Source organism: Rhinoderma darwinii, chromosome 3 (assembly GCF_050947455.1).
Source record: "Rhinoderma darwinii isolate aRhiDar2 chromosome 3, aRhiDar2.hap1, whole genome shotgun sequence".
NCBI classification, from domain to species: Eukaryota; Metazoa; Chordata; class Amphibia; order Anura; family Rhinodermatidae; genus Rhinoderma; species Rhinoderma darwinii.
The window spans coordinates 428,522,207-428,546,088 of record NC_134689.1 but is presented as its reverse complement, the minus strand read 5'-3'; the positions used below and the strand labels follow the sequence as shown (position 1 = coordinate 428,546,088).

Here is a 23,882-nt window from a genome sequence, read left to right as displayed (position 1 = left end):
AAAGTATGACATGTCCTATCTTTGCCCGTTTTCCGCATCCCTTAATAGACTCAAATCTATCAGGGATCTGTGAAATCAGATCCCGCACGGATGCAAATCGGCCAAGAAAAACTATAACTCAAATAATTTAACTCGCTGGTTAGATCTCATCTCCCTTTGAAACCATTGATACATGTAGATCCTGAAAAAAAAATTAGGCTCCTATTGCCCTTACTTTCTTTGGAACTTGCACTCTCCCTTTTAGTCTCAAGTGTTTAGCAAAATCCATAGATAAACGTTGAAGGTATGGCAGGAATTTAACACCCTACCAATATTGAAAAAATGTCTCATTACACCTAATGCCTATTGGTGTGATCCCCTTCTGGAAGTCAAGTCTTCTGGGTAAAATTTTCTTTATGTGGTCCAAATTGCTTAGTACCCATATTACATCTGGGTGCTTGAATCAGGCATGAACCTCCTCAGCTTACTCCCGGTGGGGAATCGAAGTGGCCTCATTTTCTCACACTCACTGTCTTTCAGACATAATTGTAGAACTTTCCTTTACTCCATAAAACGGCCAGGTAGAGACTTGAATGTGTTAGAGAAGTTGCTAACTTCCTCAGACGCCTGTGTCAGGTCAATGTCGCACATTTATACCGCTTTCTTTTACAGTCAAAAAATACAAAACTCTATTTTCTGATGTAATAGGGGCACGAGCTTAGCGTGGAATTCTGAAAAGCGGACATGAAATCCATGTTCTCCCGCTCACGTGAGAATTCAACATAATTAATTTAAGCTACTTACGAGATGGTATAGAATCGAAATCTTTACAAGAAGGTTGAATCTTTGTAACTCTGACCTGTGATGGCGATGTCAGTGGTCACCAGGCTCAAAAACCGCCACGAAACTGTACATATTTCTTGCTTAGACCTTTAGTGGTAAACTTCCGGAGTCAGAAACGACACCGGTCGCTTCCCTGAAGATTTCATTTTTGACTTTACACCACCGGTGGTGATGGCGAAAGTCCATAACGGACCGTGTCCATCCATACCAAACTTTCGGTCCCAAAAGATAAAATAGACTCTATGACAACACTCTAGCGCGCTTGGAATTTTTTCGCCACTTGAACCCTAAAATGCTTGTTAAAGGCTGGGATGCTACTAGCACTGCCCATAAGCAGTGAACAGAGAGCAGTAAAATATGGAGACCACAGTGAGGTGGGAGCTACAGGTGGAGAAGGCTTTCCGCCTACCTGTACCGAATGGAATCCTTAAGATGACAGATGCAATTTTACCATAAGAGATAATGATTATGATGGTCGGCATAATTCGTCTGTATGTCTCCAATTTTCTCTCAAGAAAATGTTTGAATTTACACAGAATACGGGAAAAAAAACTGTGTCAGGCGCCATTGGGTGCTATTTTATAAAGGTACTCGCCCATAGGAACAATGCTTCTGGAATATGATGTCATACGCTGATGCCATACATTGGCAAATGGAGTGGCTAAGGCTCCCTTGTAGGTAACTGTAGAGACTCATATCTGCATGACATCATATAGGCTCTGTCATGGCCAGGAATTTACTTTACACCATCTAAAGTTGACTCAAAAAAACGAAAAAAAAATAAAAAATCAGAGATTTACAAAGGGGTGGGAAGCTCCATCGGTTGGCCCATTCTGACCAACCTCTCCTAGGCTGGTTGGGCTTATGGGGCATTCAGAGACCTGGGTGGAAGGGATCATCGCACCTGTATGGCCTGGCATAAAAACGACCGGGGTTGACAGCAATAAATTATTGAGGACAGAGATTTGTTTGCTCAACAATTTTACGTTTGTTTGGGTGCCCTGATTTTTTAGGGTGTAGGTAAGAGTGTCAAAGGCTAAGAGTATATAAAATGTTATGGCTTTTGTACGATTAGTTTCTCAGATATTGTTTCTTTATTAGATATTGTTTCTTTATTGTAAACAATCCTAAAATACAGCCGTCGTGATGAGGTTTTTCTGGGCAAACCGCACAACGCAGGTTCATGAGTTGTGGTAGACATACTCAGGACATGGTTATGCATGGGCTCGGAACTTCATAATAAACAGTTACGGAAATATTTTGCTAAAACCGCTCAAATTTAGCTATAAATGAAGGAAATGCGCCATGTTTCGGGGTCAAGAGAGGGTTTCCTATTTACAGCAAACGACCGAGTCAGGTATCGTATTATTCGTCTGTGTAAGTCGAACGAATGGACACCTAGGTCGATTCCATCAGACCCGCGGTTCATTGCTTGTTGTGAAATGCTCTGGGACAGCATTGTGGAAAATGATTATTTATACCCATTTTAGTGAAAAAGGCATAATTTTTTCTGTCCTGCTAGCCTGAGTTTTTATATGGTAGGTCAGAGCATCAAAGGCTAGATGTGTATAAAAAAATTAGGGCTTTTGCACTACTATTGTTTATGATATAGTTTATTTATTAGAATTAAATCGTAAATTATGCACTCTGTGCGTAAAACAGGAGCAGCTAAAGAGGCTTTTGGGGGCTAAGAATGCGACGCAGACCGTTGAAATTTTTTGTGGTAGGTCAGAGTGTCAACTGCTACAGAAGTTTGATGGCTTTGAGGCGATTCGCTTTTAAGACATTATTTTTTCATTAGAACTAAATTGTAAACGTACGTAAAAATAGCCGTTGCTCACAAGGCTTTTGTGGGCCAAGCGCGCGTCACAGAACCTTGAAATTTTTTAGGATAGGTTAGAGCGTCAATATTAGGTATATTCAACAGTTAGTTTTTAAGATATTTATTTTTTTATAAAAATAAATTGAACCGTGTGTAGAAACAGGCGTCGCTAACGAGGAGTTTTCTTGCTAACTGCGCGACGTATCATTATGAGTTCTTTGCGTACATACTCAGGAGATGGTGATGTATAATAGTTTCGAGGCTCGTAAATCCACATTGAGCGGTTACGGAAAAATTTTGGTAAAACTATCAATATTAAGCTCTAAAAAAGGAAATTCCACCATGTTTATGGGGCAAAAGAGGAGTCCCCTTTTAGAAAAGACAACCGAGTCATGTGCTGTATTGTTCGGCTTTGCAGGGCGAACAAATGGACACCTAGCTTGGGTCAATCGGGTCACTGTTTAGTATTCGACTCTGTGAAAAATTTCGAGTATGCGCTTCCAACGTTTTTGTTGGGCATAAACCATGCATGCTACCTCCCCGAAACTGTACATATTTCTTGCTTAGACCTTTAGTAGTAAACTTCCGGACTCAGAAACTACGCCGGTCGCTTCCCTGAAGATTTCATTTTTTACTTTACACCACCGGTGGTGAGGCCGAAAGTCCATAACGGACAGCATCCGTCCATACAAAACTTTAGATCCCAAAAGGTAAAATAGACTCTAAAACACACTCTAGCGCGCTTGGATTTTTTTCGCCACTTGAACCCTAAAACGCTTTTCAAAAGTTGGCTCAAAAAAACGAGAAAAAAAAAATAAAGAGATTTACAAATGGGTGGGAACCTCCATCGGTTGCCCCGGTCTGAATAAACATCTCCTACGCTGGTTTGGCCTACGGGGCATTCAGAGACCTGGGTGGAAGGGATCATCGCACCTGTATGGCCTGGCATAAAAACTACCGGGGTTGACAGCAATAAATAAATGAGCACAGAGATTTGTATGATCAACAATTTTGTCCACAATGCTGTCCGAAAAAAAGAGCTTGAAAAACTCAATTTCGGACAGCCCTGCTGTCTGGACTTTGACCCCTACGGCAGGATCTCCTCAACTGGAGTTATATAAGTAGAACATAGTGTCCTGATGGGCAGTGTTAAAACACAAAAATATAGCGAGAAATTGCAAAAATGTGCATTTTTCTAAAATTTTCTGCTTGTAAAACAGATAGAAATACTACACAGAATAGGTTTATAATTAAAATTTTCTATATGTCTATTTTATGTTTGCCGTTGTTTTTTGAACATCCTTTTATTTTTAGCTGAAATTTCTCACATTTTCAAGAAAATTTCAAAAGGCTATTTTTACAGGGACCTGTTTAGTAGTGAGGTGGTTTTGAGGGAGCCATACATTACACACACCCATAAATCACCCCATTTTAAATACGGCATGCCTCAAAAAAAAAATAGAAACAGAATATTTAGAGTTTATTAACCCTTTAGGCATTTTACAAGAATTAAAGCAAAGTAGAAATGAAGTTTACAAATATATATATTTTTTTTGCAGAAATTAATTTTTAATCTATTTTTTTTAGTAACACAAAAAGTTTTAGCAAAGAAACACAACTCAATATTTATTGCCAAGGTTCTGCAGTTTTTAGAAATATCCTACATGTGGCCCTGGTGTGATAATGGACTGAAGCACCGGCCTCAGAAGCAAAGGAGCACATAGAGGATTTTGGGTCCTTCTTTTTATTAGATTATATTTTAGGCACTATGTCCGGTTTGAAGAGGTCTTGTGGTTCTAAAACTGTGGAAACCCCCTACAAGTGACCACATTTAGGAAAAAACACCCCTGAAGGAAATTATTTAGGGGTATACAAAGCTTCCTAGTCATCCTCAGCAGCACCCTTGGGTTATGTGTTCGAAGCCAAAATAAAGGACAGAACCTACTAAAAAGCAACAACAAAGAGTTAATTCCCAAGCCCCTGTCTTATACAATAAAGGCTCCAGTTACCCTTAGGTGTGTGACATTTTTTTGTTCTGTCCCTATAGGACAGGTAGGTTGGCAAGCTTCTCTTCCAACAAGGTAAGCAGCAACCATTGTAATGGTATTTTTTTTTATCTTATGTTGTCATCTGGTCTCTTTCGGAGCCGGCTGGGGGTGTCCAGCTGGCGTGAGTTCAGTACCACGATCCTGGCAGGGGGTGCATGCCAGTTAAACTGCATGCCGCTTATAAAATACCTGTTTCAGTACACCAGGGGTGTCTTGTGTCTTCCCTGTAGGAGTAACTTTCTGTGTCTCACTGCCCATTCCCCACGTATTGTTTGTACACATGCTGGGCATATTTCAAGATGGTGTCTGCAGCACTTTCTATTCAGAGGTAAGCCCTGCCCCAGGTCAAGATCTGCTGGCCCTCTTATAGCCCCTGTGCTGCTGGACATGCGGTGGCTTAGTGTGCCGGGTGGTGGATTGCTCCAGCAGGAAGGGTGAGCTATGCTCCTGGTACTTTGGGATGTATATCTGCCTTGTCTCCTTCCTGTGACTTTTCTTTGGGCTACTTTATTAAGTTTGCTGACTCCTTCACTAGATGTCCAGTTCATCTGAGGAGTCACCTAGGAGGAAGGAGTCTGTTAGGAGGAAGAGAAAGACTAGACATATGCAGTGAAACGTCTGTCAGCCGCCCTTGTCAGATGAGTAGATGCAGGATGTCAGTGTTAATCGCGCTGCTCTGGAGGAGTCGCCTCTAGCTGCTGAAGCAAAGTCATTTTTTGCATGGTTTAAAGGTCATTTGGTGGAAACCTTTAGAAAAGTGGCAACATCTAGTGGTCAATCCGCTAAATCAGTCCCTAAACCTGCAGACTCCTCTATGTCAGAGGAAGAAAGAGCATTCTGCTCTGTTGTCGCAGAGTCTTCAATGGCGACCTCTAGCAATTTAGTTGGACCTGAGCTAGTTGGACAGAGAGCAACTGGGAAACTACCAGGCATTGGAGAAGCGCGGCAGCAGCAAGCAGCTCAGGAACTTGTCCTCCGAGTAAAAATTCTGTGTGCGCCCCTGAGTAAAACAGTCGTGAATGATCTACTGTTTGCACTACCCGCAGACGACCACAAGCCTTCTGGCAAGGTGAAAAAAAGATTTGCTTTTGGTTGTACTCCTAGAAACAATAGTGTTAAATAAGCATAAAAAAACATGTATTTTCTGGTAAGAGGAACGGAAACCCATATTTGCCCATCTCTAATCGCTACCATCAACCATTAAAATAGTGTCTACTCTAGACTTATATATCAGCTAAATATAGTACCTCACGAAATATATTTATGGATTCTGTCATATACGGCTTTCCCAATCTCTTTATTTCTCAAACTATATATTATGGGGTTGATCATAGGGGTGAATATAGTGTACAGCAGTGATAGGACTTTGCTGACGGTCAATGTTTGCCCTTTACTTGGGACAATATAGACACAGAACATAGTCCAGTAAAATATAGAGACCACAGTGAGGTGGGAGCTACAGGTGGAGAAGGCTTTCTGCCTACCGGAATTCAATGGAATCCTTATAATAGCAAGAACAATATTAACATAAGAAAAAATGATAATTGTGGTTGGTATGAAGACGGATGGTATGCTTAGTAGGAAGATCTCTATTTGGACAAATAAGGTGTCTGAACATGGAATTTCTAGCAAAGGAAGAAGATCACAGAAGAAATGGTCAATAATATTTGGTCCGCAAAATGTCAGTGTCGAGATTGTTATGGCTTCAGTCAAAGCAAAGGAAAAACCAAGCAACCAAGTGACGACAGACAACTTCCCGCAATAGACACTTGTCATGATAGAATTATAAGAAAGTGGATTACAGATGGCCAAATATCTGTCATAAGACATCACTGTGAGGAGAAGACATTCAAAAATTTCTGAGCCACAAAAAAAATAAAATTGAGTGATACAACCAGCAAAAGTAATGGTCCCCCCGTTATTCAGTAGAATGCTAAGCATCTTGGGGACAATATTTGTAGGTAACAATATGTCACTGATGGACAGTTGTGAGATGAAGAAGTACATTGGTGTATGGAGGTTCTTGCTGGTGGACACCAGGGTGATGATCAGGAGATTTCCACATATTGTCCCACAATAAACTACCAGGAGAAGACAGAACAGGAAAATTCGTAAACATTGGCTGACTTGGAATCCTAAGAGGAAAAACTCATTGAAAGCAGTCAGATTTTTCTCCTGTAATTAGAGCACAAAATAGATCAAAATTAAAGATCAGCACAAAACGTTCAAATTGTGATCATAAATAACGTAATAAAAAATAAAAATAACACATTTATAAAAATCCTGATTTTGGTGCTTGAATTTTGTCAAAGTTTTTAAAAATGTCCATGTTATGTTACTATCAATAAAAACTTGGAAAAAAATCAGCCTAGATACACCAATGAGCCATAACATTAAAACCACTTGCCAAATATTGTGTGGGTCCCCAAATGGCGCAAAAAAACAAAACCTCTGACCTGGCAATCCATGGATTCCTTAATAATTCTGATAATGTCCTCTAGTATCTGGCAATAAGACGTTAGCAGCAAATCCTTTCAGTCCCATAACTTGCGAGAGGTGGGGCCTCCATTATTCGAACATGCATCAAGGAGCCTTGTGTGCCCATGACCCTGTCGTCTTTCCTTGGAGCACTTTTAGTTAGTAGTAACTGCTGCATACCAGGAACAACCCACAAGAGCCGCCATTTTAAAGATGCTATGACACAGTCGTTGTGCCATCACAATTTGGCCCTTGTCAAAGTCACTCAGATCCTTACACTTGCCCATTTTTATTACTTCCAAGGACTGACTGTTCATTTGCTGCCTAGTATATCCCCCCCTTGTCAGGTATCATTGTAATGAGATAATATATGATATTCACTTTGCCTGTCAGCGGTTTAATGTTATGGCTGATCAATTTGCATACCAATTATTGCCTTATATGCCCAATCCAGTAGGAGGCATTTCTTCTCCTGGCATGCTTCCTTGCTTAGTTTGTACTCCGGAAAACTAAGGTATCTTCTACTACCACACACAGTCAAAAAGGTTACTGGAGATGTTTTTGACTGGATAAAATCTCCAGGATTTAAACAATAGACAATTATTTTTAATCAGTGGGGTCCAACCCCTGAAACCTCCACCGATCAGCACAAGGACGGGACGATGGTGCATTACCTTCATTGCTTGCACAGGCACAATGTCTAGTCCATACGGGCAGCTGTGGTTGGTACTGCATCTTAGAAAGTCCCATTCGAGTATCAGGCACAGCCATATCAAGCACAGCTGCCCACATAGACAAGCTTTTGTGTCTGTATAAACAATGAAGAATTCACTTTGTGCTAAGGATTGACCATCAATGTTTTGGTGTCCAACCCCATTAAGTGTCCATCTCAACTGCTGGATAAGAGAGATAATTAGGAAACATATAAAGTATCGAGATGATGACAGCATCCACATTGAAAGAGGAATATTCTTTAAAGAGGGGCTGTCACTAGGTCAAATAAGTTGAACTGGTTTACTGATCTGAATAGCGTTGTCTCCCTGATTCTAGAGGTGTTTTTTGTTTTTTCCTGGACCCTTTCATTCCAGTGATATGGCCCACTGTTGTGTTGGCTCCTTATATGCTAATTTGCTGTAGTTAGCCAACGGGGTAGAGTTGGCTTCCCTACATTTTGATGATAACCACTCAGCTTGAGGGTAACTCACGCCCTGTTTACTAATTACACTAAATTAGCATATAGGGTGCCAACACAACAGTGGGACATATGTCTGGAATGGGGGGTCCAGGAGAAAAAACAGTTCTGGAATCGGGGAGACAGCACTATTCAGACCAGTATACCAGTACAACTTATATGACTTCATGACAGGTCATCTTTAAGCCAACATTTTAGTTTATACAGAAAAGCAAGATTTTGGACCCATGTTCTAGGACCTTTCCCAACCCTAAAAAAGGCACAATATATGGGGCTGTAACCCTACCTCCCTGTATGTGCTAAGATGTTGGCGTAAAGAAAAGATCTTCGATCAACACATATGCTGTCTATACACTTTGGCTTAGTAACTCGGAGTGAACCATCCCATTAAGACGACTTTGCATCAAGCTAATCTTACCAAGGAAGGTGCTGTTCCTTATTGAATATCGGAGTTAGTAGAAAAAGTGTTTCTACAAAAGTCACCCATGTAGACACATTTGAATGGTTCCAATTTTCTAACCTTTTCGTAAAAATCGCACACTCATCAAAATCTCATTTTAAATATTATAGCACATGCAGATGATGAGGAAGTGACAGTATTAAAAAAAAGTATAACTCTTTTTGGCCTGAAAAAAAATTATAGATCTGATAAAAAGCACTAACAATATTACTAATCAGGGCTTGTCTGTGTGACTTTCCCGGGATATGCGTATAAAGATGGTAATGAAACAAGTTCTCATTGGTGCATGTATTATATTTGTATCACCAATTTCAGTCTTCTCTGTCAAATTACCATGGCATTGAATAATCTATTGATATACAGATATAACAGGATTTAATTTCCCAATGAACTGTGGTAGAATTGTGTTACTTGTTTAGTGCTATGCAGACATTTAACTCATTTGCCTCCCAGCGTTTTTGGGCCAATTTTCACACTTTTGACCTACGATATACAGATAAAACCTGAATTGTAAAATTAAAAAGCCTTATTATACCCATATATCTATACATTTTCTGAAAGAAGACATCTGGCACCTTGTGGGCGCCTTCATGTAATTTCAATCAAAATCAAAACATTTTGTAACAATTGCATAAAAAAAAATCTGATTTGTGGCTAACAGTCTGAGCCAAGCAGAGCCTGAGACACACAATACCTCCAACACCCAAGTCACAGAGGTCGACATGTAGCCTGACTTGTTTCAGTGGGGGATTGGATGTGTATCTGCTCATATTCTCACCCTTTTAGTCGAAGAAAAGACCCAATTTTTTGTCATAATCAGAAAGCACATATCCTCTGATTGTACGGCAGGAGATAACATGAAGAAAAGTTCCTGTATGGCCCCCGTGGCATTGTGGGCAGGCTGTATGGGGGCGAGATGACAGTAGAACATAGCAACATACTTTTTCTTCCTGCTCTTACTTTCAGCTGCTCCCCATTCCTAACCCCTGTCTGCTTAACAATTTATACGGCTGATGGTTTTATACTGATATATGACAGCTCAGGACCTGGAGGCTGCCTAAAGAATATGTTCTCAGCTGGAAGATTCATTACAAAAATTCCTGCGATTTCTGAGATATGGAACAGTGGTAGACATTTCTGTAATGGATCTGCCAGGTGTGAGCAAACACTTATAGTTCTGATGTCCAGCAACATGAGCAGAACTGATGAGATGATGACTTGATTGTTATTAGAACTATTCATAGGTATATATATATATATATATATATATATATATATATATATATATATATATATATATGTATCTTGAGTTGTGGACTTTTGAATTGACCTCCTTCATACATTTTGTCCCTTACCTACTGTTTTATATACAATATTTTCTGCAAAGTACAGAGGAATCACAACAACTCTGTAATCCCAATATAAATCTGCTCCAGTTCTTACATCTGGGGACTTCATGCTCCTGGAGAAACCTGATAATACTATTAAAATGAATATTCCTCAATGTTTTTACTGGAGTAGATCAAGAAAAATTCCTGGCGGCCACTCATTTCCACAATAGCCAATTTTTCTAAATGTATTCCGGTTATGTGGATTATATCTGTTAATCTGTAACATGAATATGACACATAACCTGAATCATCAGATGAATGCCTGTATATATACACAGCATGAAGGCAGGGGACTGTGGACTATTACTATGGGATTTCTTGCACCATTACCTCATATGTCTCCTGTGTTCTACTCTATTATGTAAAATTATTTTCTATCTGTCTGTAAAAAAAAACAACACATTTGTCCTAACCAAAATAAAAAAACATAAAAATGAAAGCCTAAACACATACATACCTTAAAATGTAGAAACTAAAACATTGTCCTGCAAAAAAACGAAACCCCATCTAACTGCGTGGTCACAAATGAAAATATATATATATATATATTTGCTTTAGAAACTCAAGATGAAACTTCCACACATGTTGTGTGGTCCCTGGTCCTTGAGGGTTAAATTACATGCTCTGGCTATATAAAAAAGCTATAAAAAAAGTTAGTCTTCAACTAAGGAAAGCCCCTAATGCTCCCACACTCCAAACTTCTTGCCAAACCTGCATTGTTATTTCACATCGTTTGGGTGGAAACATTTTTCCTCAAGGAAAGAAAAAAAAACCTTCCGTAAAAGTTTTATTCAACTCCTCGAACCCACCATGAAGCAAAAAGTCAGAAATTATTCACCTCTTCCCCCCCCCCCCCCGCAGCGATTTTTCAGATTTTCATTTTTGTTTTTTTCACAAAAATTAAATAAATAGTGATCAGAAACTCACATGCACTCCAAAATAGCACTAGGTAACGGCATCTTTGTAGATGTCAGGTTGATCTTTTGGCATCTTTCATCTTTTTGCATCACTAGAGACGCCAAATCCTGTTTTGTGGATCACCACAGATGCATTGATGGCCCAGATGGCACTTTACACACACTGTGTGGTTAAAAATAAAAGCACATGCATTACTGATGTGGCACACTCACAGCAGTATTCTGAGCCTTCACATGGAATATAGGGGGCATTTTCAGACTTTGGGGTGACCACCCCAAATGTCAAAATTGCACTCTGGGTGCTATGTAAGCACTATGGCTTTACAGTGAGGGGGTAGAGAAAGTACATTGTTGTTTGATGGTTACAGGATGAAAGTTCTGAAGCACTGAAACCAGCAGTTCTATTATTAACTACCAGGTTCACTCATGGATCTCAGGCGATTGACATAGAGCTCACAGTAAAATAGCACATAAAGGTACTTACTGGTGAGGTACTCACAGCAGTGTTCTGAGCCCTCACAGGAAGCTTGCACTCTGGGTGCTATATGTGCCCAGGGGCTTTAAATATCTTTCACATGTGATTATACCATGTCAAATCTGTTTTCAGATACTGCACTTATTTTACATTCATCGGTGGATTTTCACGAAAAACCGGTCATTTCAAAAATCCACATCCAAACAGCTCTTGCATGCATGCCTAACACCTCTTCATAAGCCCTGTTATGGGATACACTCAAAGAAGTGTTACAAACCCTCACAGGCGACTAGGGGGGACAGACTCACATTTTGGGGTCACTACCGCAACATGTCAAGAAATGCACTCTGGGTACTATATGTGCCATGGGGCTTTAAATAGCTTTCTTGTGTGATAATACGGTGTCAAATCTGTTTTCAGATGGAACTGTGAAAAAACACTGTGCAATCGATACTGCACTTATTTTACATTCATCGGTGGTGTTTCACCAAAAACCGGTCTAAACATGCGTAAAAACAGGCGTTGCTGAGGAGGCTTCTGTGGGCCAAGCGTGCGTCACAGAACCTTGAATTTTTTGGGATAGGTCAGAGTGTCAAGGGCTAAATGTGTAAAAAATTTAAGGGATATTCAACGGTTAGTTTTGGAGATGTTCATTTTGGAATAAAAAAAATAAAGGGAATTCCACAATGTGATAAGAGACTCCAAAGCCTACTGAGAGCCTTGTCTTTATTTCTACAAAAACAGCCTGCTGCAGTACTAATATATGGTCTGTGTGCCCTGGACTGCACCCAGGGACCAAGCACAGAAGATGTAATGGGTTCTCGGCTGTTCGCCCATCTCCCAATGTGAAGAGTACCCTTGGCGGAGATTGGATGTTGCCATTTCTATGTAGAGGCCTCTTCAGGAATATAGACATATATGACTATTCAGCAGAACTGTTTATCTGTTATGTAACACATGTTGTGTATTATGTTGGGGTTTCTTACTATACATTTTTCAGGTCTGGATGCCATGGTGTCGAGGACGACACCTATTTAAGAGGGAAGACGTGGTATTTTTCAGACTGCAGCATGTCAATTCCTGGTGCGGAAAGGGGACAGAATTGCTGTTTTTCAGAGGAGATCTCACCAGCCCCCAACATTGAGAAAAACGCAGCAAAATCTGCACCATTTTCTACAGTCAAAAACGCAGGAAATGGTGTGTCTTTGCCACAGCGGAACGTCTGCTACTTTTAACGGAATTGCTGCAGAAATTTTCTGCAGCAATTCCGTTACGTGTGGACAAGCCCTTACTCGGCACATCAACTGTGGGTGACTGTTTACATGGTCCTAAGGCTGGGTTCACACGACCTATTTTCAGGCGTAAACGAGGCGTATTATGCCTCAATTTACGCCTGAAAATACGGCTACAATACGTTGGCAAACATCTGCCCATTCATTTGAATGGGTTTGCCGACGTACTGTGTCGACGACCTGTCATTTACGCGTCGTCGTTTGACAGCTGTCAAACAACGATGCGTAAAGTGCCTGCCTCGTCAAAGAAGTGCAGGACAGTTCTTTGAAACGGAATTTGAGCCGTTTTTCATTGAAGTCAACAGCTCAAGATTACGGGCGTCAAAGACGCCTCTCATAATGCGAGGAGGAGCTTTTACATCTGAAACTACGCAGCTGTTTTCTCCTGAAAATAGTCTGTCTTTTCAGACGTAAAAGCCAGTTCTCGTGTGCACATACCCTTAATGGTCCCTCTATTGTTGGACAATCTTTATTTGGACCTGATTCTGCCAGCCAGGAACTTGTTCACAGGCCTCAATTCTGGGACTTAGTACATTTGCAGCAAGTCCTCTACTCATACATCGTGTCATATCTCCTAGGGGATATTTTTGACCTTGGCAGTGAAGTGCGTGTGGTGAGTCTCCCTATTATTTCATCCTGTTAGACTTTGCTCATGATTGTTTGTGAGCACCTGGTTCTCAAGTCAGCCGTCTATTTTCCAATTTATCAGCCGTCTATGTTCCAATTTATCAGCCTGTCTCCGTCCCAATTTATCAGCCTGTGTCCGTTCTCATTTACCCTTTTTAGCACTAATAGATGTAGGTATATGAATTGCTATCTTTATATTTTCACATGCATTATTTATCATGCCTTATTTATGTACAATTTTGTAGTCTTAGTGTCTATGTTATATACTACTTACTTATGTCTGCTGACCCCGGCCGGGTATGCAATGTTTTTGAAGTGATGCAGGATTACCTATGTATGATGCCATCCAGTCACATTTTAGTTATTCAAGAACATTTTATATTTGTCTACCCTGAAGCCAAGTGCCAAATTTTGCCCAGCCTGTTGGTATATTTACTGACACCTTTTTCTACAAATTTATTTTAATTCCATTTAAATTTCTTCTGTAAAAAAATCTGTTATACATGTAATAAAAGTGCACAGTTTCTGTCATTATGTAAGGTCGTCACAATGTCCGGCCAAGAGCAGGTTACAAACACACAGACGCAGAGAACAACAGACTCATAGTCCATCACCTCAACCACTCGGCCCCTCATCTTCGTAGTCTTGAGTGACGTTCATTTCTAAGTGTTTTATAACCTGGTCCCTCAAACATGTTCTGCCATTATATAAGTTGTGTCAGTAACTTATCTCCTCTCTTACTTCTCCCTTTTTGAAAATCAAATAATTTTTTTTGTAATAAAATACATTTAATAGCATGAAAAAACTGCACCTGTGTATACAAGGGTCAAACACCAAACCATATACACAAAAATATGATTTATTTTTGTAGGATTAGTGCCATTTAAACATTTTTTTTTAGCATTAGTTGATGTTTTATATAAGTTCTTAGAGTTCTGTTCCCCTAAACTGCTCAGTAAATTCAGCTTTTATCTGCAGTATTGGGCTCACTAGACACCCAGGACTCTGTCTACTCAACCTGTGCTACGCAGATGGAGCCGTCTTTACCTTGACTTTTAACACATTAAACACACAATGGCTAGATCCCTTATCTTGACCTTTTCAATGGCTTTTGTTGTGTGATATCATGCTGCAGCAATTTATCAGAGTCATGATAAAGATGGCTACATCTGTATGTGTACCCCAGGAGGTACATGCCATGTCTCTAGGGGTGATTACATTGTCCTTAGGCTATGCTTTTAATATTTAGCGCAGTGTACGGTCACACCCTCGTGGGCACTTTTATGTGATTTATTTGGGATAGGGAGTACTTGGCTTATAAACACTGCCCTTGGCCATCTGCCCTTGGATGGTTGTTTTACATTTTTTTGGTTGATTGGTATTGTCTTTCCCAAGATAAACCAGTCTCAGAGCCGTCTGGTCACAACTCCCCATGACCTTCAATTGTAGTCAGGGCATCTCAAGACAGGATATCCTCAAGTCTTCATCTCCACAGCCTGAAAAATGAGAGATCCTTCATCTTCCACATCATTATTCCACCAAATCATTAGATTTTATCTACATCTTTTCTGTAGCTTTCCAATCAAACAAACTGTCATGGGGTTTGTTAGGTTAATGCACGATCAACAGAGCCAGTGATGACAGGGCAACTCCAACAGGATTTATTGTATCCAATGCTGACCGACCAGGTCGCCTTCCATTCTATTGAGCGCAGAGTCAGAAACTACGCCGATCACTTCCCTGAAGATTTCATTTTTCACTTTGCACCACCGGCGGTGCAGGCGAAAGTCTCTAACGGACCGCGTCCGTCCATACAAAACTTTTAGTCCCAGAAGGTAAAATAGACTAAAACACACTCTAGCACGCTCAGAAATATTTTGCCACTTAAACCCTAGACCGCTCGTTAGAGGCTGTGATGCTTCTAAAATTTTCTTTTTGTACATCATGTAATTAATCACAAAGAGTGTATGCAGGCAGTAGGATTACTCAGGAAATCAAATGAAAATATACACTTACATAAAACTGTTATTGCTATACATAATGTGGCAGTGGCACATTAGTAGCGGTAGCGAGAATCGGGAGTCAGCATCGGTACTTACAGGAGTTGTAGTAGGAGGAATAGCTGGCGCAACAGGAACAGGTGCCTTGATGGCTGCAGCTTGCACACCCAGTTGCTGTGCAATAGAGTTCACTGCCAGAAGGAGTTGGTCTTGTTGTGACCGAAGGTCTCACAGGTTTGCCTGTATGGCTTGTGACGTCGTCATGGTCTTGGGTTGACCAGCGGGATCCATGGCCTGAGCGTACTGTCACGATCCATGGGTATGTGGACCCACTAGGCCGCATTGCCGTAGCGGAGTAGCAGCTGGTCAAACAACAGTCCTAGTACAAGAGTACCTTTAATAGTCCAGACAGTAATGGAGGCTCGGCACAGTTGAACTTGCAGACACCAGACGTGGTTTATTTCAGTAGGCGTGACAGGTGGCACAACACGACTCCAACACTCTAAGGCACAGGAACAAATATAGCATGATATACAGGTATCAGGGCACGGGAACAATGGGAACAGGATAACACTAAGGGACCATTTGCTAAGACTAACATGGGTAAACACAACACTGCTCAGGCAATGAGTGAAAGGGCAGAGCCCCTTTTATAGTCCAGAGTGATCATGGGCTAATTAGAGGTTATTTTCATGTGCCCTTTAAGGCCGGGCGCGAGCACACGCGCACACCCTACGAGACATAGTGAAGCAAGGTGAAAGTGAGTGCTGTCGTCTCCTAGGAAGGAGATGCCAGCCAGCACTCACAGAGTCACTGCCGTGGCCGTCGAGGGGTGAGTAGGAACGACGGTCCATGACCGCTACACATCTCATGCAAAAATCTTTAAGGGCTCTCAGTTTCACTCAGGATCACACCTATAGCTTGCACATTGTCAAGTTTACCCAGTGGGAAAGGGTCAACAAGAAACACATTTACATTGATTAAACACTTTCATTTCCCACAGTTATTAAAACAAAGGAAAATCACATCAATCAATAACATTAGGCATTAAAGTCTTTACAACTCCGACTTTATAAGTTATGTACTTTTCTATATGGATTTAAAAAAACATCACAGCGGCGGGGGAATTTTTTGTATCCCCATGTTTGCAGATTACTCCCATTCAACCTTTTTGCAATTTTCAGGTGTCAACCAAGTTACCATGGAAAAGAGTCACTAGACTCCCTGAGTCCAACAGAGCAACAACAGAGTCTCCTTCTACAACTAATTTGCAAGTTTGTTGCTCAGAATTTTGGGAGAACAAGGCAGAGTAGCCAGGCATAGCAAACAGTGACTTTCTCTTCCAATTATCACACTTTATAATCTCATCCACCAGTGGACAATTGGCAGCCACATGGCCTAGTCCAGGGGTAGGCAACCTTTATTGTATGGCGTTCCGATAAAAGATCAATGTTGAAGTACTCAGTGTGCCATGAAAATATTAAAGTTATAAAAGATAAACTGCTACCAAATATGTGACATAAATCAATTAATCAGTTCATTAAACGTACATTTCAGTGTGACGCTTTACCCTGATTTTCTTTGCAAAGATGATACATCTGTGGTGCGTACAAGGCTACTAGAGAGTCACATAGGAGAGACAGCGGCCACTGAACACCAGCTAGGAGGAACTACACACAGGAGAGTCCGCGGCTACTGAATATCAGCTGGGGTGGTAAACATAGGAGAGACTGCGGCTACTGAACACCAAATTTGAGGGATGAAAATAGGAGAAACCATGACCACTGAACATCAGCTTGGGGGTGCCCATAGGGTAGAGAGCTGCCAAACTTTTGCTACCTTTCTCCATTACAGAGCAGTTACTGAACTCAGTCCATGCAGTGCTGATTACCAGGAGAGGGCAGCACTTCATCATGCGATTGGGGATGCTGAACACGAGGTGAAAGAGCATTGCTGCATTGTGTGCTTGCCATGTGTTGAGCCTCGACAAACACAATAAAGTACTGCTCTCTGTCCTGGTGATCAACGCCGACAAACGAATAATGGAGGGCTGCTCTCTCTCACTGTGTTCAGCACTGCCAAGCACACAATGATACTGGACCCCGGGAGAGGGAAGTGTGCCAGAAAACCATGTCCCATGTGCCAGCTGTGGCCAGGGCCGCCATCAGGGGGGTACTGGGGGTACTGCAGTGAGGGGCCCGGGCATAAATTTTAAAAAAAGGGGCCCGCACTCTGCCGCTGGAATTAATATACTCACGGCAGTGTGGCTCTTACGATTTCATTACGGTGAAAGGAACAGGTCCCATCACGAAGCAGGGGCCCGTTCATTACATCAGAATAAAACCATGAGGGCCCGCTGGAGAGTGAGATGTGCCCGCCCCTCCTCCTCCACAACAGCGTGACAGCGTGCGGGGAGGAGACATCACAGCAGCGGGAGTTATGAGCTCAGCCTCGGAGGATACGTCTAGCAGCAGCAGCAGCAGTCGTCGTCTTCTTCTTCAGACACAGTGAGTACTAAGTTATGTCTGTGTCCGGCTGCTGCTGCCCGGAGCCTCCTGAAAAAATCTCCTCCTGCCCCCATAGAAAGTAAATATCTTACCCACTTGTGTATTATGTTAACACTGCAGCATAGGATTGTATCAGCTCTGCGGCTCTTATCTCCCGTCCTGTGTAACATGTGGCAATAAACCGGTCTTCTCCCTCTGTTTACACAGGACAGGAGATAAGAGCCGTTGTAGAGCTGATAGTGATACAATCCTATGCTGCAGTGTAAACTAATACAGACGTGGGGAAGATTTTTGCTTTCTATGGGGAGGGGGTAGAGTTAGATGATAATGGGGGCAGGGAGATGATAATGGGGGCAGGGAGATGATAATGGGGGCAGGGAGATGATAATGGGGCAGGGAGATGATAATGGGGCAGGGAGATGATAATGGGGGCAGGAAGATGATAATGGGGGCAGGGAGATGATAATGGGGGCAGGGAGATGATAATGGGGGTAGAGTTAGATGATAATGGGGGCAGGGAGATGATAATGGGGGCAGGGAGATGATAATTGGGCAGGGAGATGATAATTGGGCAGGGAGATGATAATGGGGCAGGGAGATGATAATGGGGGCAGGAAGATGATAATGGGGGCAGGGAGATGATAATGGGGGCAGGGAGATGATAATGGGGGTAGAGTTAGATGATAATGGGGGCAGGGAGATGATAATGGGGGCAGGGAGATGATAATTTGGCAGGGAGATGATAATTGGGCAGGGAGATGATAATGGGGGCAGGGAGATCATAATGGGGCAGGGAGATGATAATGGGGGCAGGGAGATGATAATGGGGGCAGGGAGATGATAATGGGGGCAGGGAGATGATAATGGGGCAGGGAGATGATAATGGGGGCAGGGAGATGATAATGGGGGCAGGGAGATGATAATAGGGGCAGGGAGATGATAATGGGGGCAGGGAGATGATAATGGGGGCAGGGAGATGATAATGGGGGCAGGGAGATGATAATTGGGCAGGGAGATGATAATGGGGCAGGGAGATGATAATGGGGCAGGGAGATGATAATGGGGCAGGGAGATGGCATTGGGTAGGGAGGGAAATTATGCTAGAGTGGGAAGGAGATAATAATGGAGGGAGGATGGCACTTGAGTAGGGATGCATGATGCATCAAAACTTTGATACGGTTTCGATACCATGCACCCCCAAACGGTTCGATACCGTTATTTCATGTATTTCGATACTAAGCTGTGCGGCCACACAGCTCAATATTGTAATACATGAATGTATGAGAGCGGAGCTGTGGCTGTGTGATACAGTTACGGCCCCGCTCCGGAGTCCTGACATGTGCGCGCCGCAAGGATGATGCAATGCGGCCAGCGCTGCACTAATGAGTGGCGGCACTGAAAACAGAATATGGCGGGCGCACTACAAAACACCCCCACATGTTCTGTCTTCAGTGCCTGAACCCCCGCTCATTAGTGCAGCGCCGCCCGCATCACCTCGTGCTGACCGCGTGCGGGGCGGGGCAATGGTTGTATTACACAGCCACAGTCCCACTCTATAAAGGCAGAGATCAAAGAAACCTCTCATCTCCTCCGCTATTCCCCTGAATGCTGCGATCAAAGCTGACTGCAGCATTCAGGGGAAAATAAGAAGGGGGGATGCCCCTTGGATCGCGTCGCAGGAATCCCTGTGACGCGATTGAGGGACATACCATATATGGGCAGACAGCCAGGGTCCAATGAAGGACCCCAGGACTGTCCTACCATATTTCCTGTTAGGGCATACTCAGGTCTGTCCTAACAACTGCCTGTGTACTATCCGTATATAGATATATATACCAGTACATTAAAGTTTAAAAAATAAAGTAAAAACATAAAGTAATGTTAAATAAAAAAAATATACACATACACCTTTTTTACAAAACACATTAAAATAAGTCTCAATACATAAAATATACACACATTCAGTATTGGCGCTGCCGTAATAACCTGCACAACAATTTTTTTGCGTCATTTATGATGTGTACGCTGTAAAAAATAAAATAAAAACTTCTTTCACTTAATAATGTGGGGCACGAGGTGTGATGAATTTAACCTCCACGTGCCTCACATTAATAGTAATTAACCCAATCATGTACCTTACACATTAACCCATTATAATTGAGGAACATGATGGGGTTAATTACTATTAATGTGAGGCACATGGAGGTTAAATTTACCATCACACCTCGCACCTCACATAAGAAATGGAAGAACTGTTTTGTTTTTTTATTACTGTTGGCAAAGTATCGCTTTGTTATCGAAATCGCAATACTACACAAAGCATCGGTACCGAAGTCCAAATTCTGGTATTGTGACATCCCTCCACTGGAGGAGGCATTATACAATGGGGGGGGGGTAATAATTGGGTGAAAAGTGATGATATCTGAAGGGATGGGAGAAATTATACATGGGGAGGGGTAGAGGAAGGAGAGAGTATACCTGGGCAGGGGGAGAAAGCTTATACCGGAGGCAAAGTTAGCAACAGTCCTGAATTTGCAGGGACTGTCCTGAATCTACAGATGCAGTCCCGGCAAATTACTGTCCCAGACGTGTCTCAGCCACTGCCATATTCAGAGCAGGAAAGTATCAGCTTCCTGCTCTGCCATTCACCCATCCAGGAGCGGAATCCCCGGCCAGAGAGTTGCCGACACTCTGGCCGGGGATTCCTCTCCTAGAGGTAGCCCCTGAGGTCACTGTCCATATATGGACAGTGAGGTCAGGGTCTCCTCCTGGACTGGAATCCCCTGTAGAGAGTGCCACACACTCCCCTGTAGTTAGCGCCAAACATACCCCCTGTAGATAGCGCCACACACACACTCCCCTGTAGATAGTGCCACACACTGCCCCCTGTAGATGGCACCACACAATCCCATGTAGATAGCGCCACACCCACCCTGTAGATAGCGCCACACCCACCCCTGCAGATAGCACCACACACAGCCCCCTGTAGATAGCGCCACACACACCCGCCTGTACATTGCGCCACACACACCCCAGTACATAGTGCCACACACCCCTGTAGATAGTGCCACACACCCCCCTGTAGATAGTGCCACACACCTCCCCTGTAGATAGCGCCACACACAGCCCCCTGTAGATAGCGCCACACACAACCCCTGTAAATAGCGCTCCACACCCCCTGTAGATAGCGCCACACACACCCCCCTGTAGATAGTGCCACACACCCCCCTGTAGATAGTACCACACACACCCCACAGTAGATAGTGCCACACACACCGCCCTGTAGATAGTGCCACACAACCCCCCCCCTGTAGATAGTTCCACACACTGCCCCCTGTAGATAGCTCCAGACACAGCCCCCCTGTAGATAAAAGTCTAAATGCTAAACTCTGGCCACAGGTAGGGGTCTGGTGGAAAGGTGTCTGAATTACCTAACAGGTCTGGTCTAGGATCTGAATTTTTTTCTGGTTTGGTGTCTGAATTAATTTTGTTGTGTGGTTTTTACACAGATAACGTGTGTGCAGCGTGTGAAGAGAATGCAAAAGCATCATCCAGACATGCCCGTGGCGGTGGGAGATCTTAGGGACTACATTTTGGTGAGTGACTCTCCTGTGTATAGGGCTTCAGTGCAATGATTTTTGTTTATATTTCCCTCCTACACCCTGACAGATTCTACACACACACACACACACACACACACCTCTTCCCTGTCACTCCACAGAGCCCCTGTTAGGTTGCGTCTCCCCCTTGGCTACCACTGCTACCTTCAGTTCTCCCAGCCCTGGCACTTAGTCTCTCCCCTTTGCCCTCCGACACCCACCTCCTGTCTCTGCCCTGCTCCGCCCCTTTACATTTCACCCCCCCTCCTAATAACGAGGGGGGCGGGGGCCCAGACTCATTGGCAGTATGGGGCCCAGAAATTCCTGATGGCAGCCCTGGCTGTGGCACTGCTGACCCCTGGCCTAGTCCTTGACAATGAGAGCAAACAATTTTTTTGACATTCAAAGGCCTGTTAGGGCTAACAGATCTTAAGTGCCTGGCTACATGTTTTTTCTGGTTTGTTCTTTACGTGTCTACTTCACCCCCTTACGATTAAGAATGCTCTTAACCTGTTCAGAGGTGTTTAGGTTGATTGGGGTTGGTTGAGTAAGGGAAAGGTCTTGGAAATAGTGTTCAGCATTAAGATATTAGGAATGGTTTGAGGAACATGACAAAGTGTTCAAGGTGTTCACTTGGCCCCCAAATTCCCCTGATCTTAATCCAATCAAGCATCTGTGGGATGTGCTAGAAAAACAAGACTGATTCATGGAGGCTGAACCTCATAACTTACAAAACTTTAAGGATCTGCCTCTAACATCTCGTTTACATCTGGGCCCTGGTGAACAATTAGGTTTAATTTCAGTAAGGTAAGTAAGGTTATACATAAGGTATATGTTTTTGAATTGTTTTATCTATGGCTTGTCTAATTGCTTTATTTCTCAGACTGTATATAATGGGGTTGATAAATGGGGTAAATACAGTGTAGAGCAGGGATAGGATCTTACTAATGTTTGATGATTCTCCTTTTGTTGGAAACACATAAACACCGAACAATGTCCCGTAAAATATGGAGACCACAATGAGGTGGGAGCTACAGGTGGAGAAGGCTTTCTGTCTACCAGTTTTGGATGGAATCCTTAAGATGGTGAATACAATATTAGCATACGATGAAATTATTATTATTGTTGGTATGATAACTGATGGTATGCTAAGTAACATGATTTCTAGTTGAACAATGAAGGTATCAGAACAGGAAATTTCTTGTAAGGGAATAAAATCACAGAAAAAATGGTCGATAATATTCAGTCCACAAAATTTTAGCCTTGATGTTGTTAAATTGTCAATCAATACCATGGAGAAACCGAGCAACCAACATGTGGCGGCCAATTTCACACAATACCCGCTTGTCATGATAGAGGTATAATGGAGTGGATTACAGATGGCCACATATCTGTCATAAGACATCACTGTGAGGAGAAGACATTCAACTGCCTCAGAGGCACTGAAAAAATACAACTGAGTCATACAACCAGCAAATGTAATGGTCCCCCCATTATTCAGTAGAAGGTGGAGCATGTTGGGAACAATATCTGTGGTCAACAAGATGTCGCTGATGGACAGTTGTGTGAGGAAGAAGTACATTGGAGTGTGGAGGTTCTTGGTGATGGACACCAGGGTGATGATCAGGAGGTTCCCGCATATTGTCCCACAGTAGACGACAAGGAGAAGACAGAACAGGAAAATTTGTAACCATTGACGACACTGAAATCCAACGAGGAAGAACTCTGTAACCGTCGTCAGATTGTTTCCCTGTATAGTGAGAATTAAAGTTTCAAAAAAAGAAAGAAAGCCTTAGAAAAAATTTCTACAGCATCAGGTCTAATATTTTTTTCATATCTCATCCACATGTCTGGGACTGAAATCTGGTGCAGATTTTCCATGTGCAATCCACACGGAAAGTCTGCAGCATTCACGTCTTGTCTGCTGGGGTCTAAATGCATAAGTATAATACACAGAGATGTTTCTACAGCACCAGACACATATTGCCAAGGACTATCGAAGACATGACCTCATAACAACCAATGATGACTTTTCTAGAATTTATTCTTACTATAATTGTTGTTGGGGGACTGATCAGTGATTTATGGAAATCTATATGAGATATACGGTTGGATAAAGCCATTGGACATTGAGAATGGAGATTCATAGACAACATTATTGAGGAATCTTCACTAATCTTTTAACATTGCATCTTCTTGCTTTTAATAAATGTTTACTACCTAAGAAGCTCATCTGTCTGTACTTACATTGG

General features: G+C 42.5%; 1 protein-coding gene across 1 annotated transcript; it reads right to left on the bottom strand.

Moving 5' to 3' along the window:
- Positions 1–5,940: 5,940 nt before the first annotated feature.
- Positions 5,941–16,845, bottom strand: LOC142750743 (olfactory receptor 5G9-like). The gene is made up of 4 exons (XM_075859723.1): positions 16,725–16,845; positions 15,624–15,715; positions 7,845–8,063; positions 5,941–6,867 (listed from the first exon to the last, which is right to left on the bottom strand). Exons 1-4 carry the CDS (start codon positions 16,843–16,845, stop codon positions 5,941–5,943), a joined length of 1,359 nt encoding a protein of 452 aa, XP_075715838.1.
- Positions 16,846–23,882: the final 7,037 nt, after the last annotated feature.

Bases quoted from the DNA above. Each gene is read 5' to 3' on its own strand.
- LOC142750743 (XM_075859723.1), bottom strand. From the start codon at position 16,845: ATGCCTGGCTACTCTGCCTTGTTCTCCCAAAATTCTGAGCAACAAACT. The intron at 8,064-15,623 runs GTAAGTACCGAT...CTTATCCAGCAG, and splicing joins TTCCTCCTACTACAACTCCT to TTGAGATGGACACTTAATGG. The intron at 6,868-7,844 runs GTAATGCACCAT...CTCTAATTACAG, and splicing joins TGCCTGTGCAAGCAATGAAG to GAGAAAAATCTGACTGCTTT.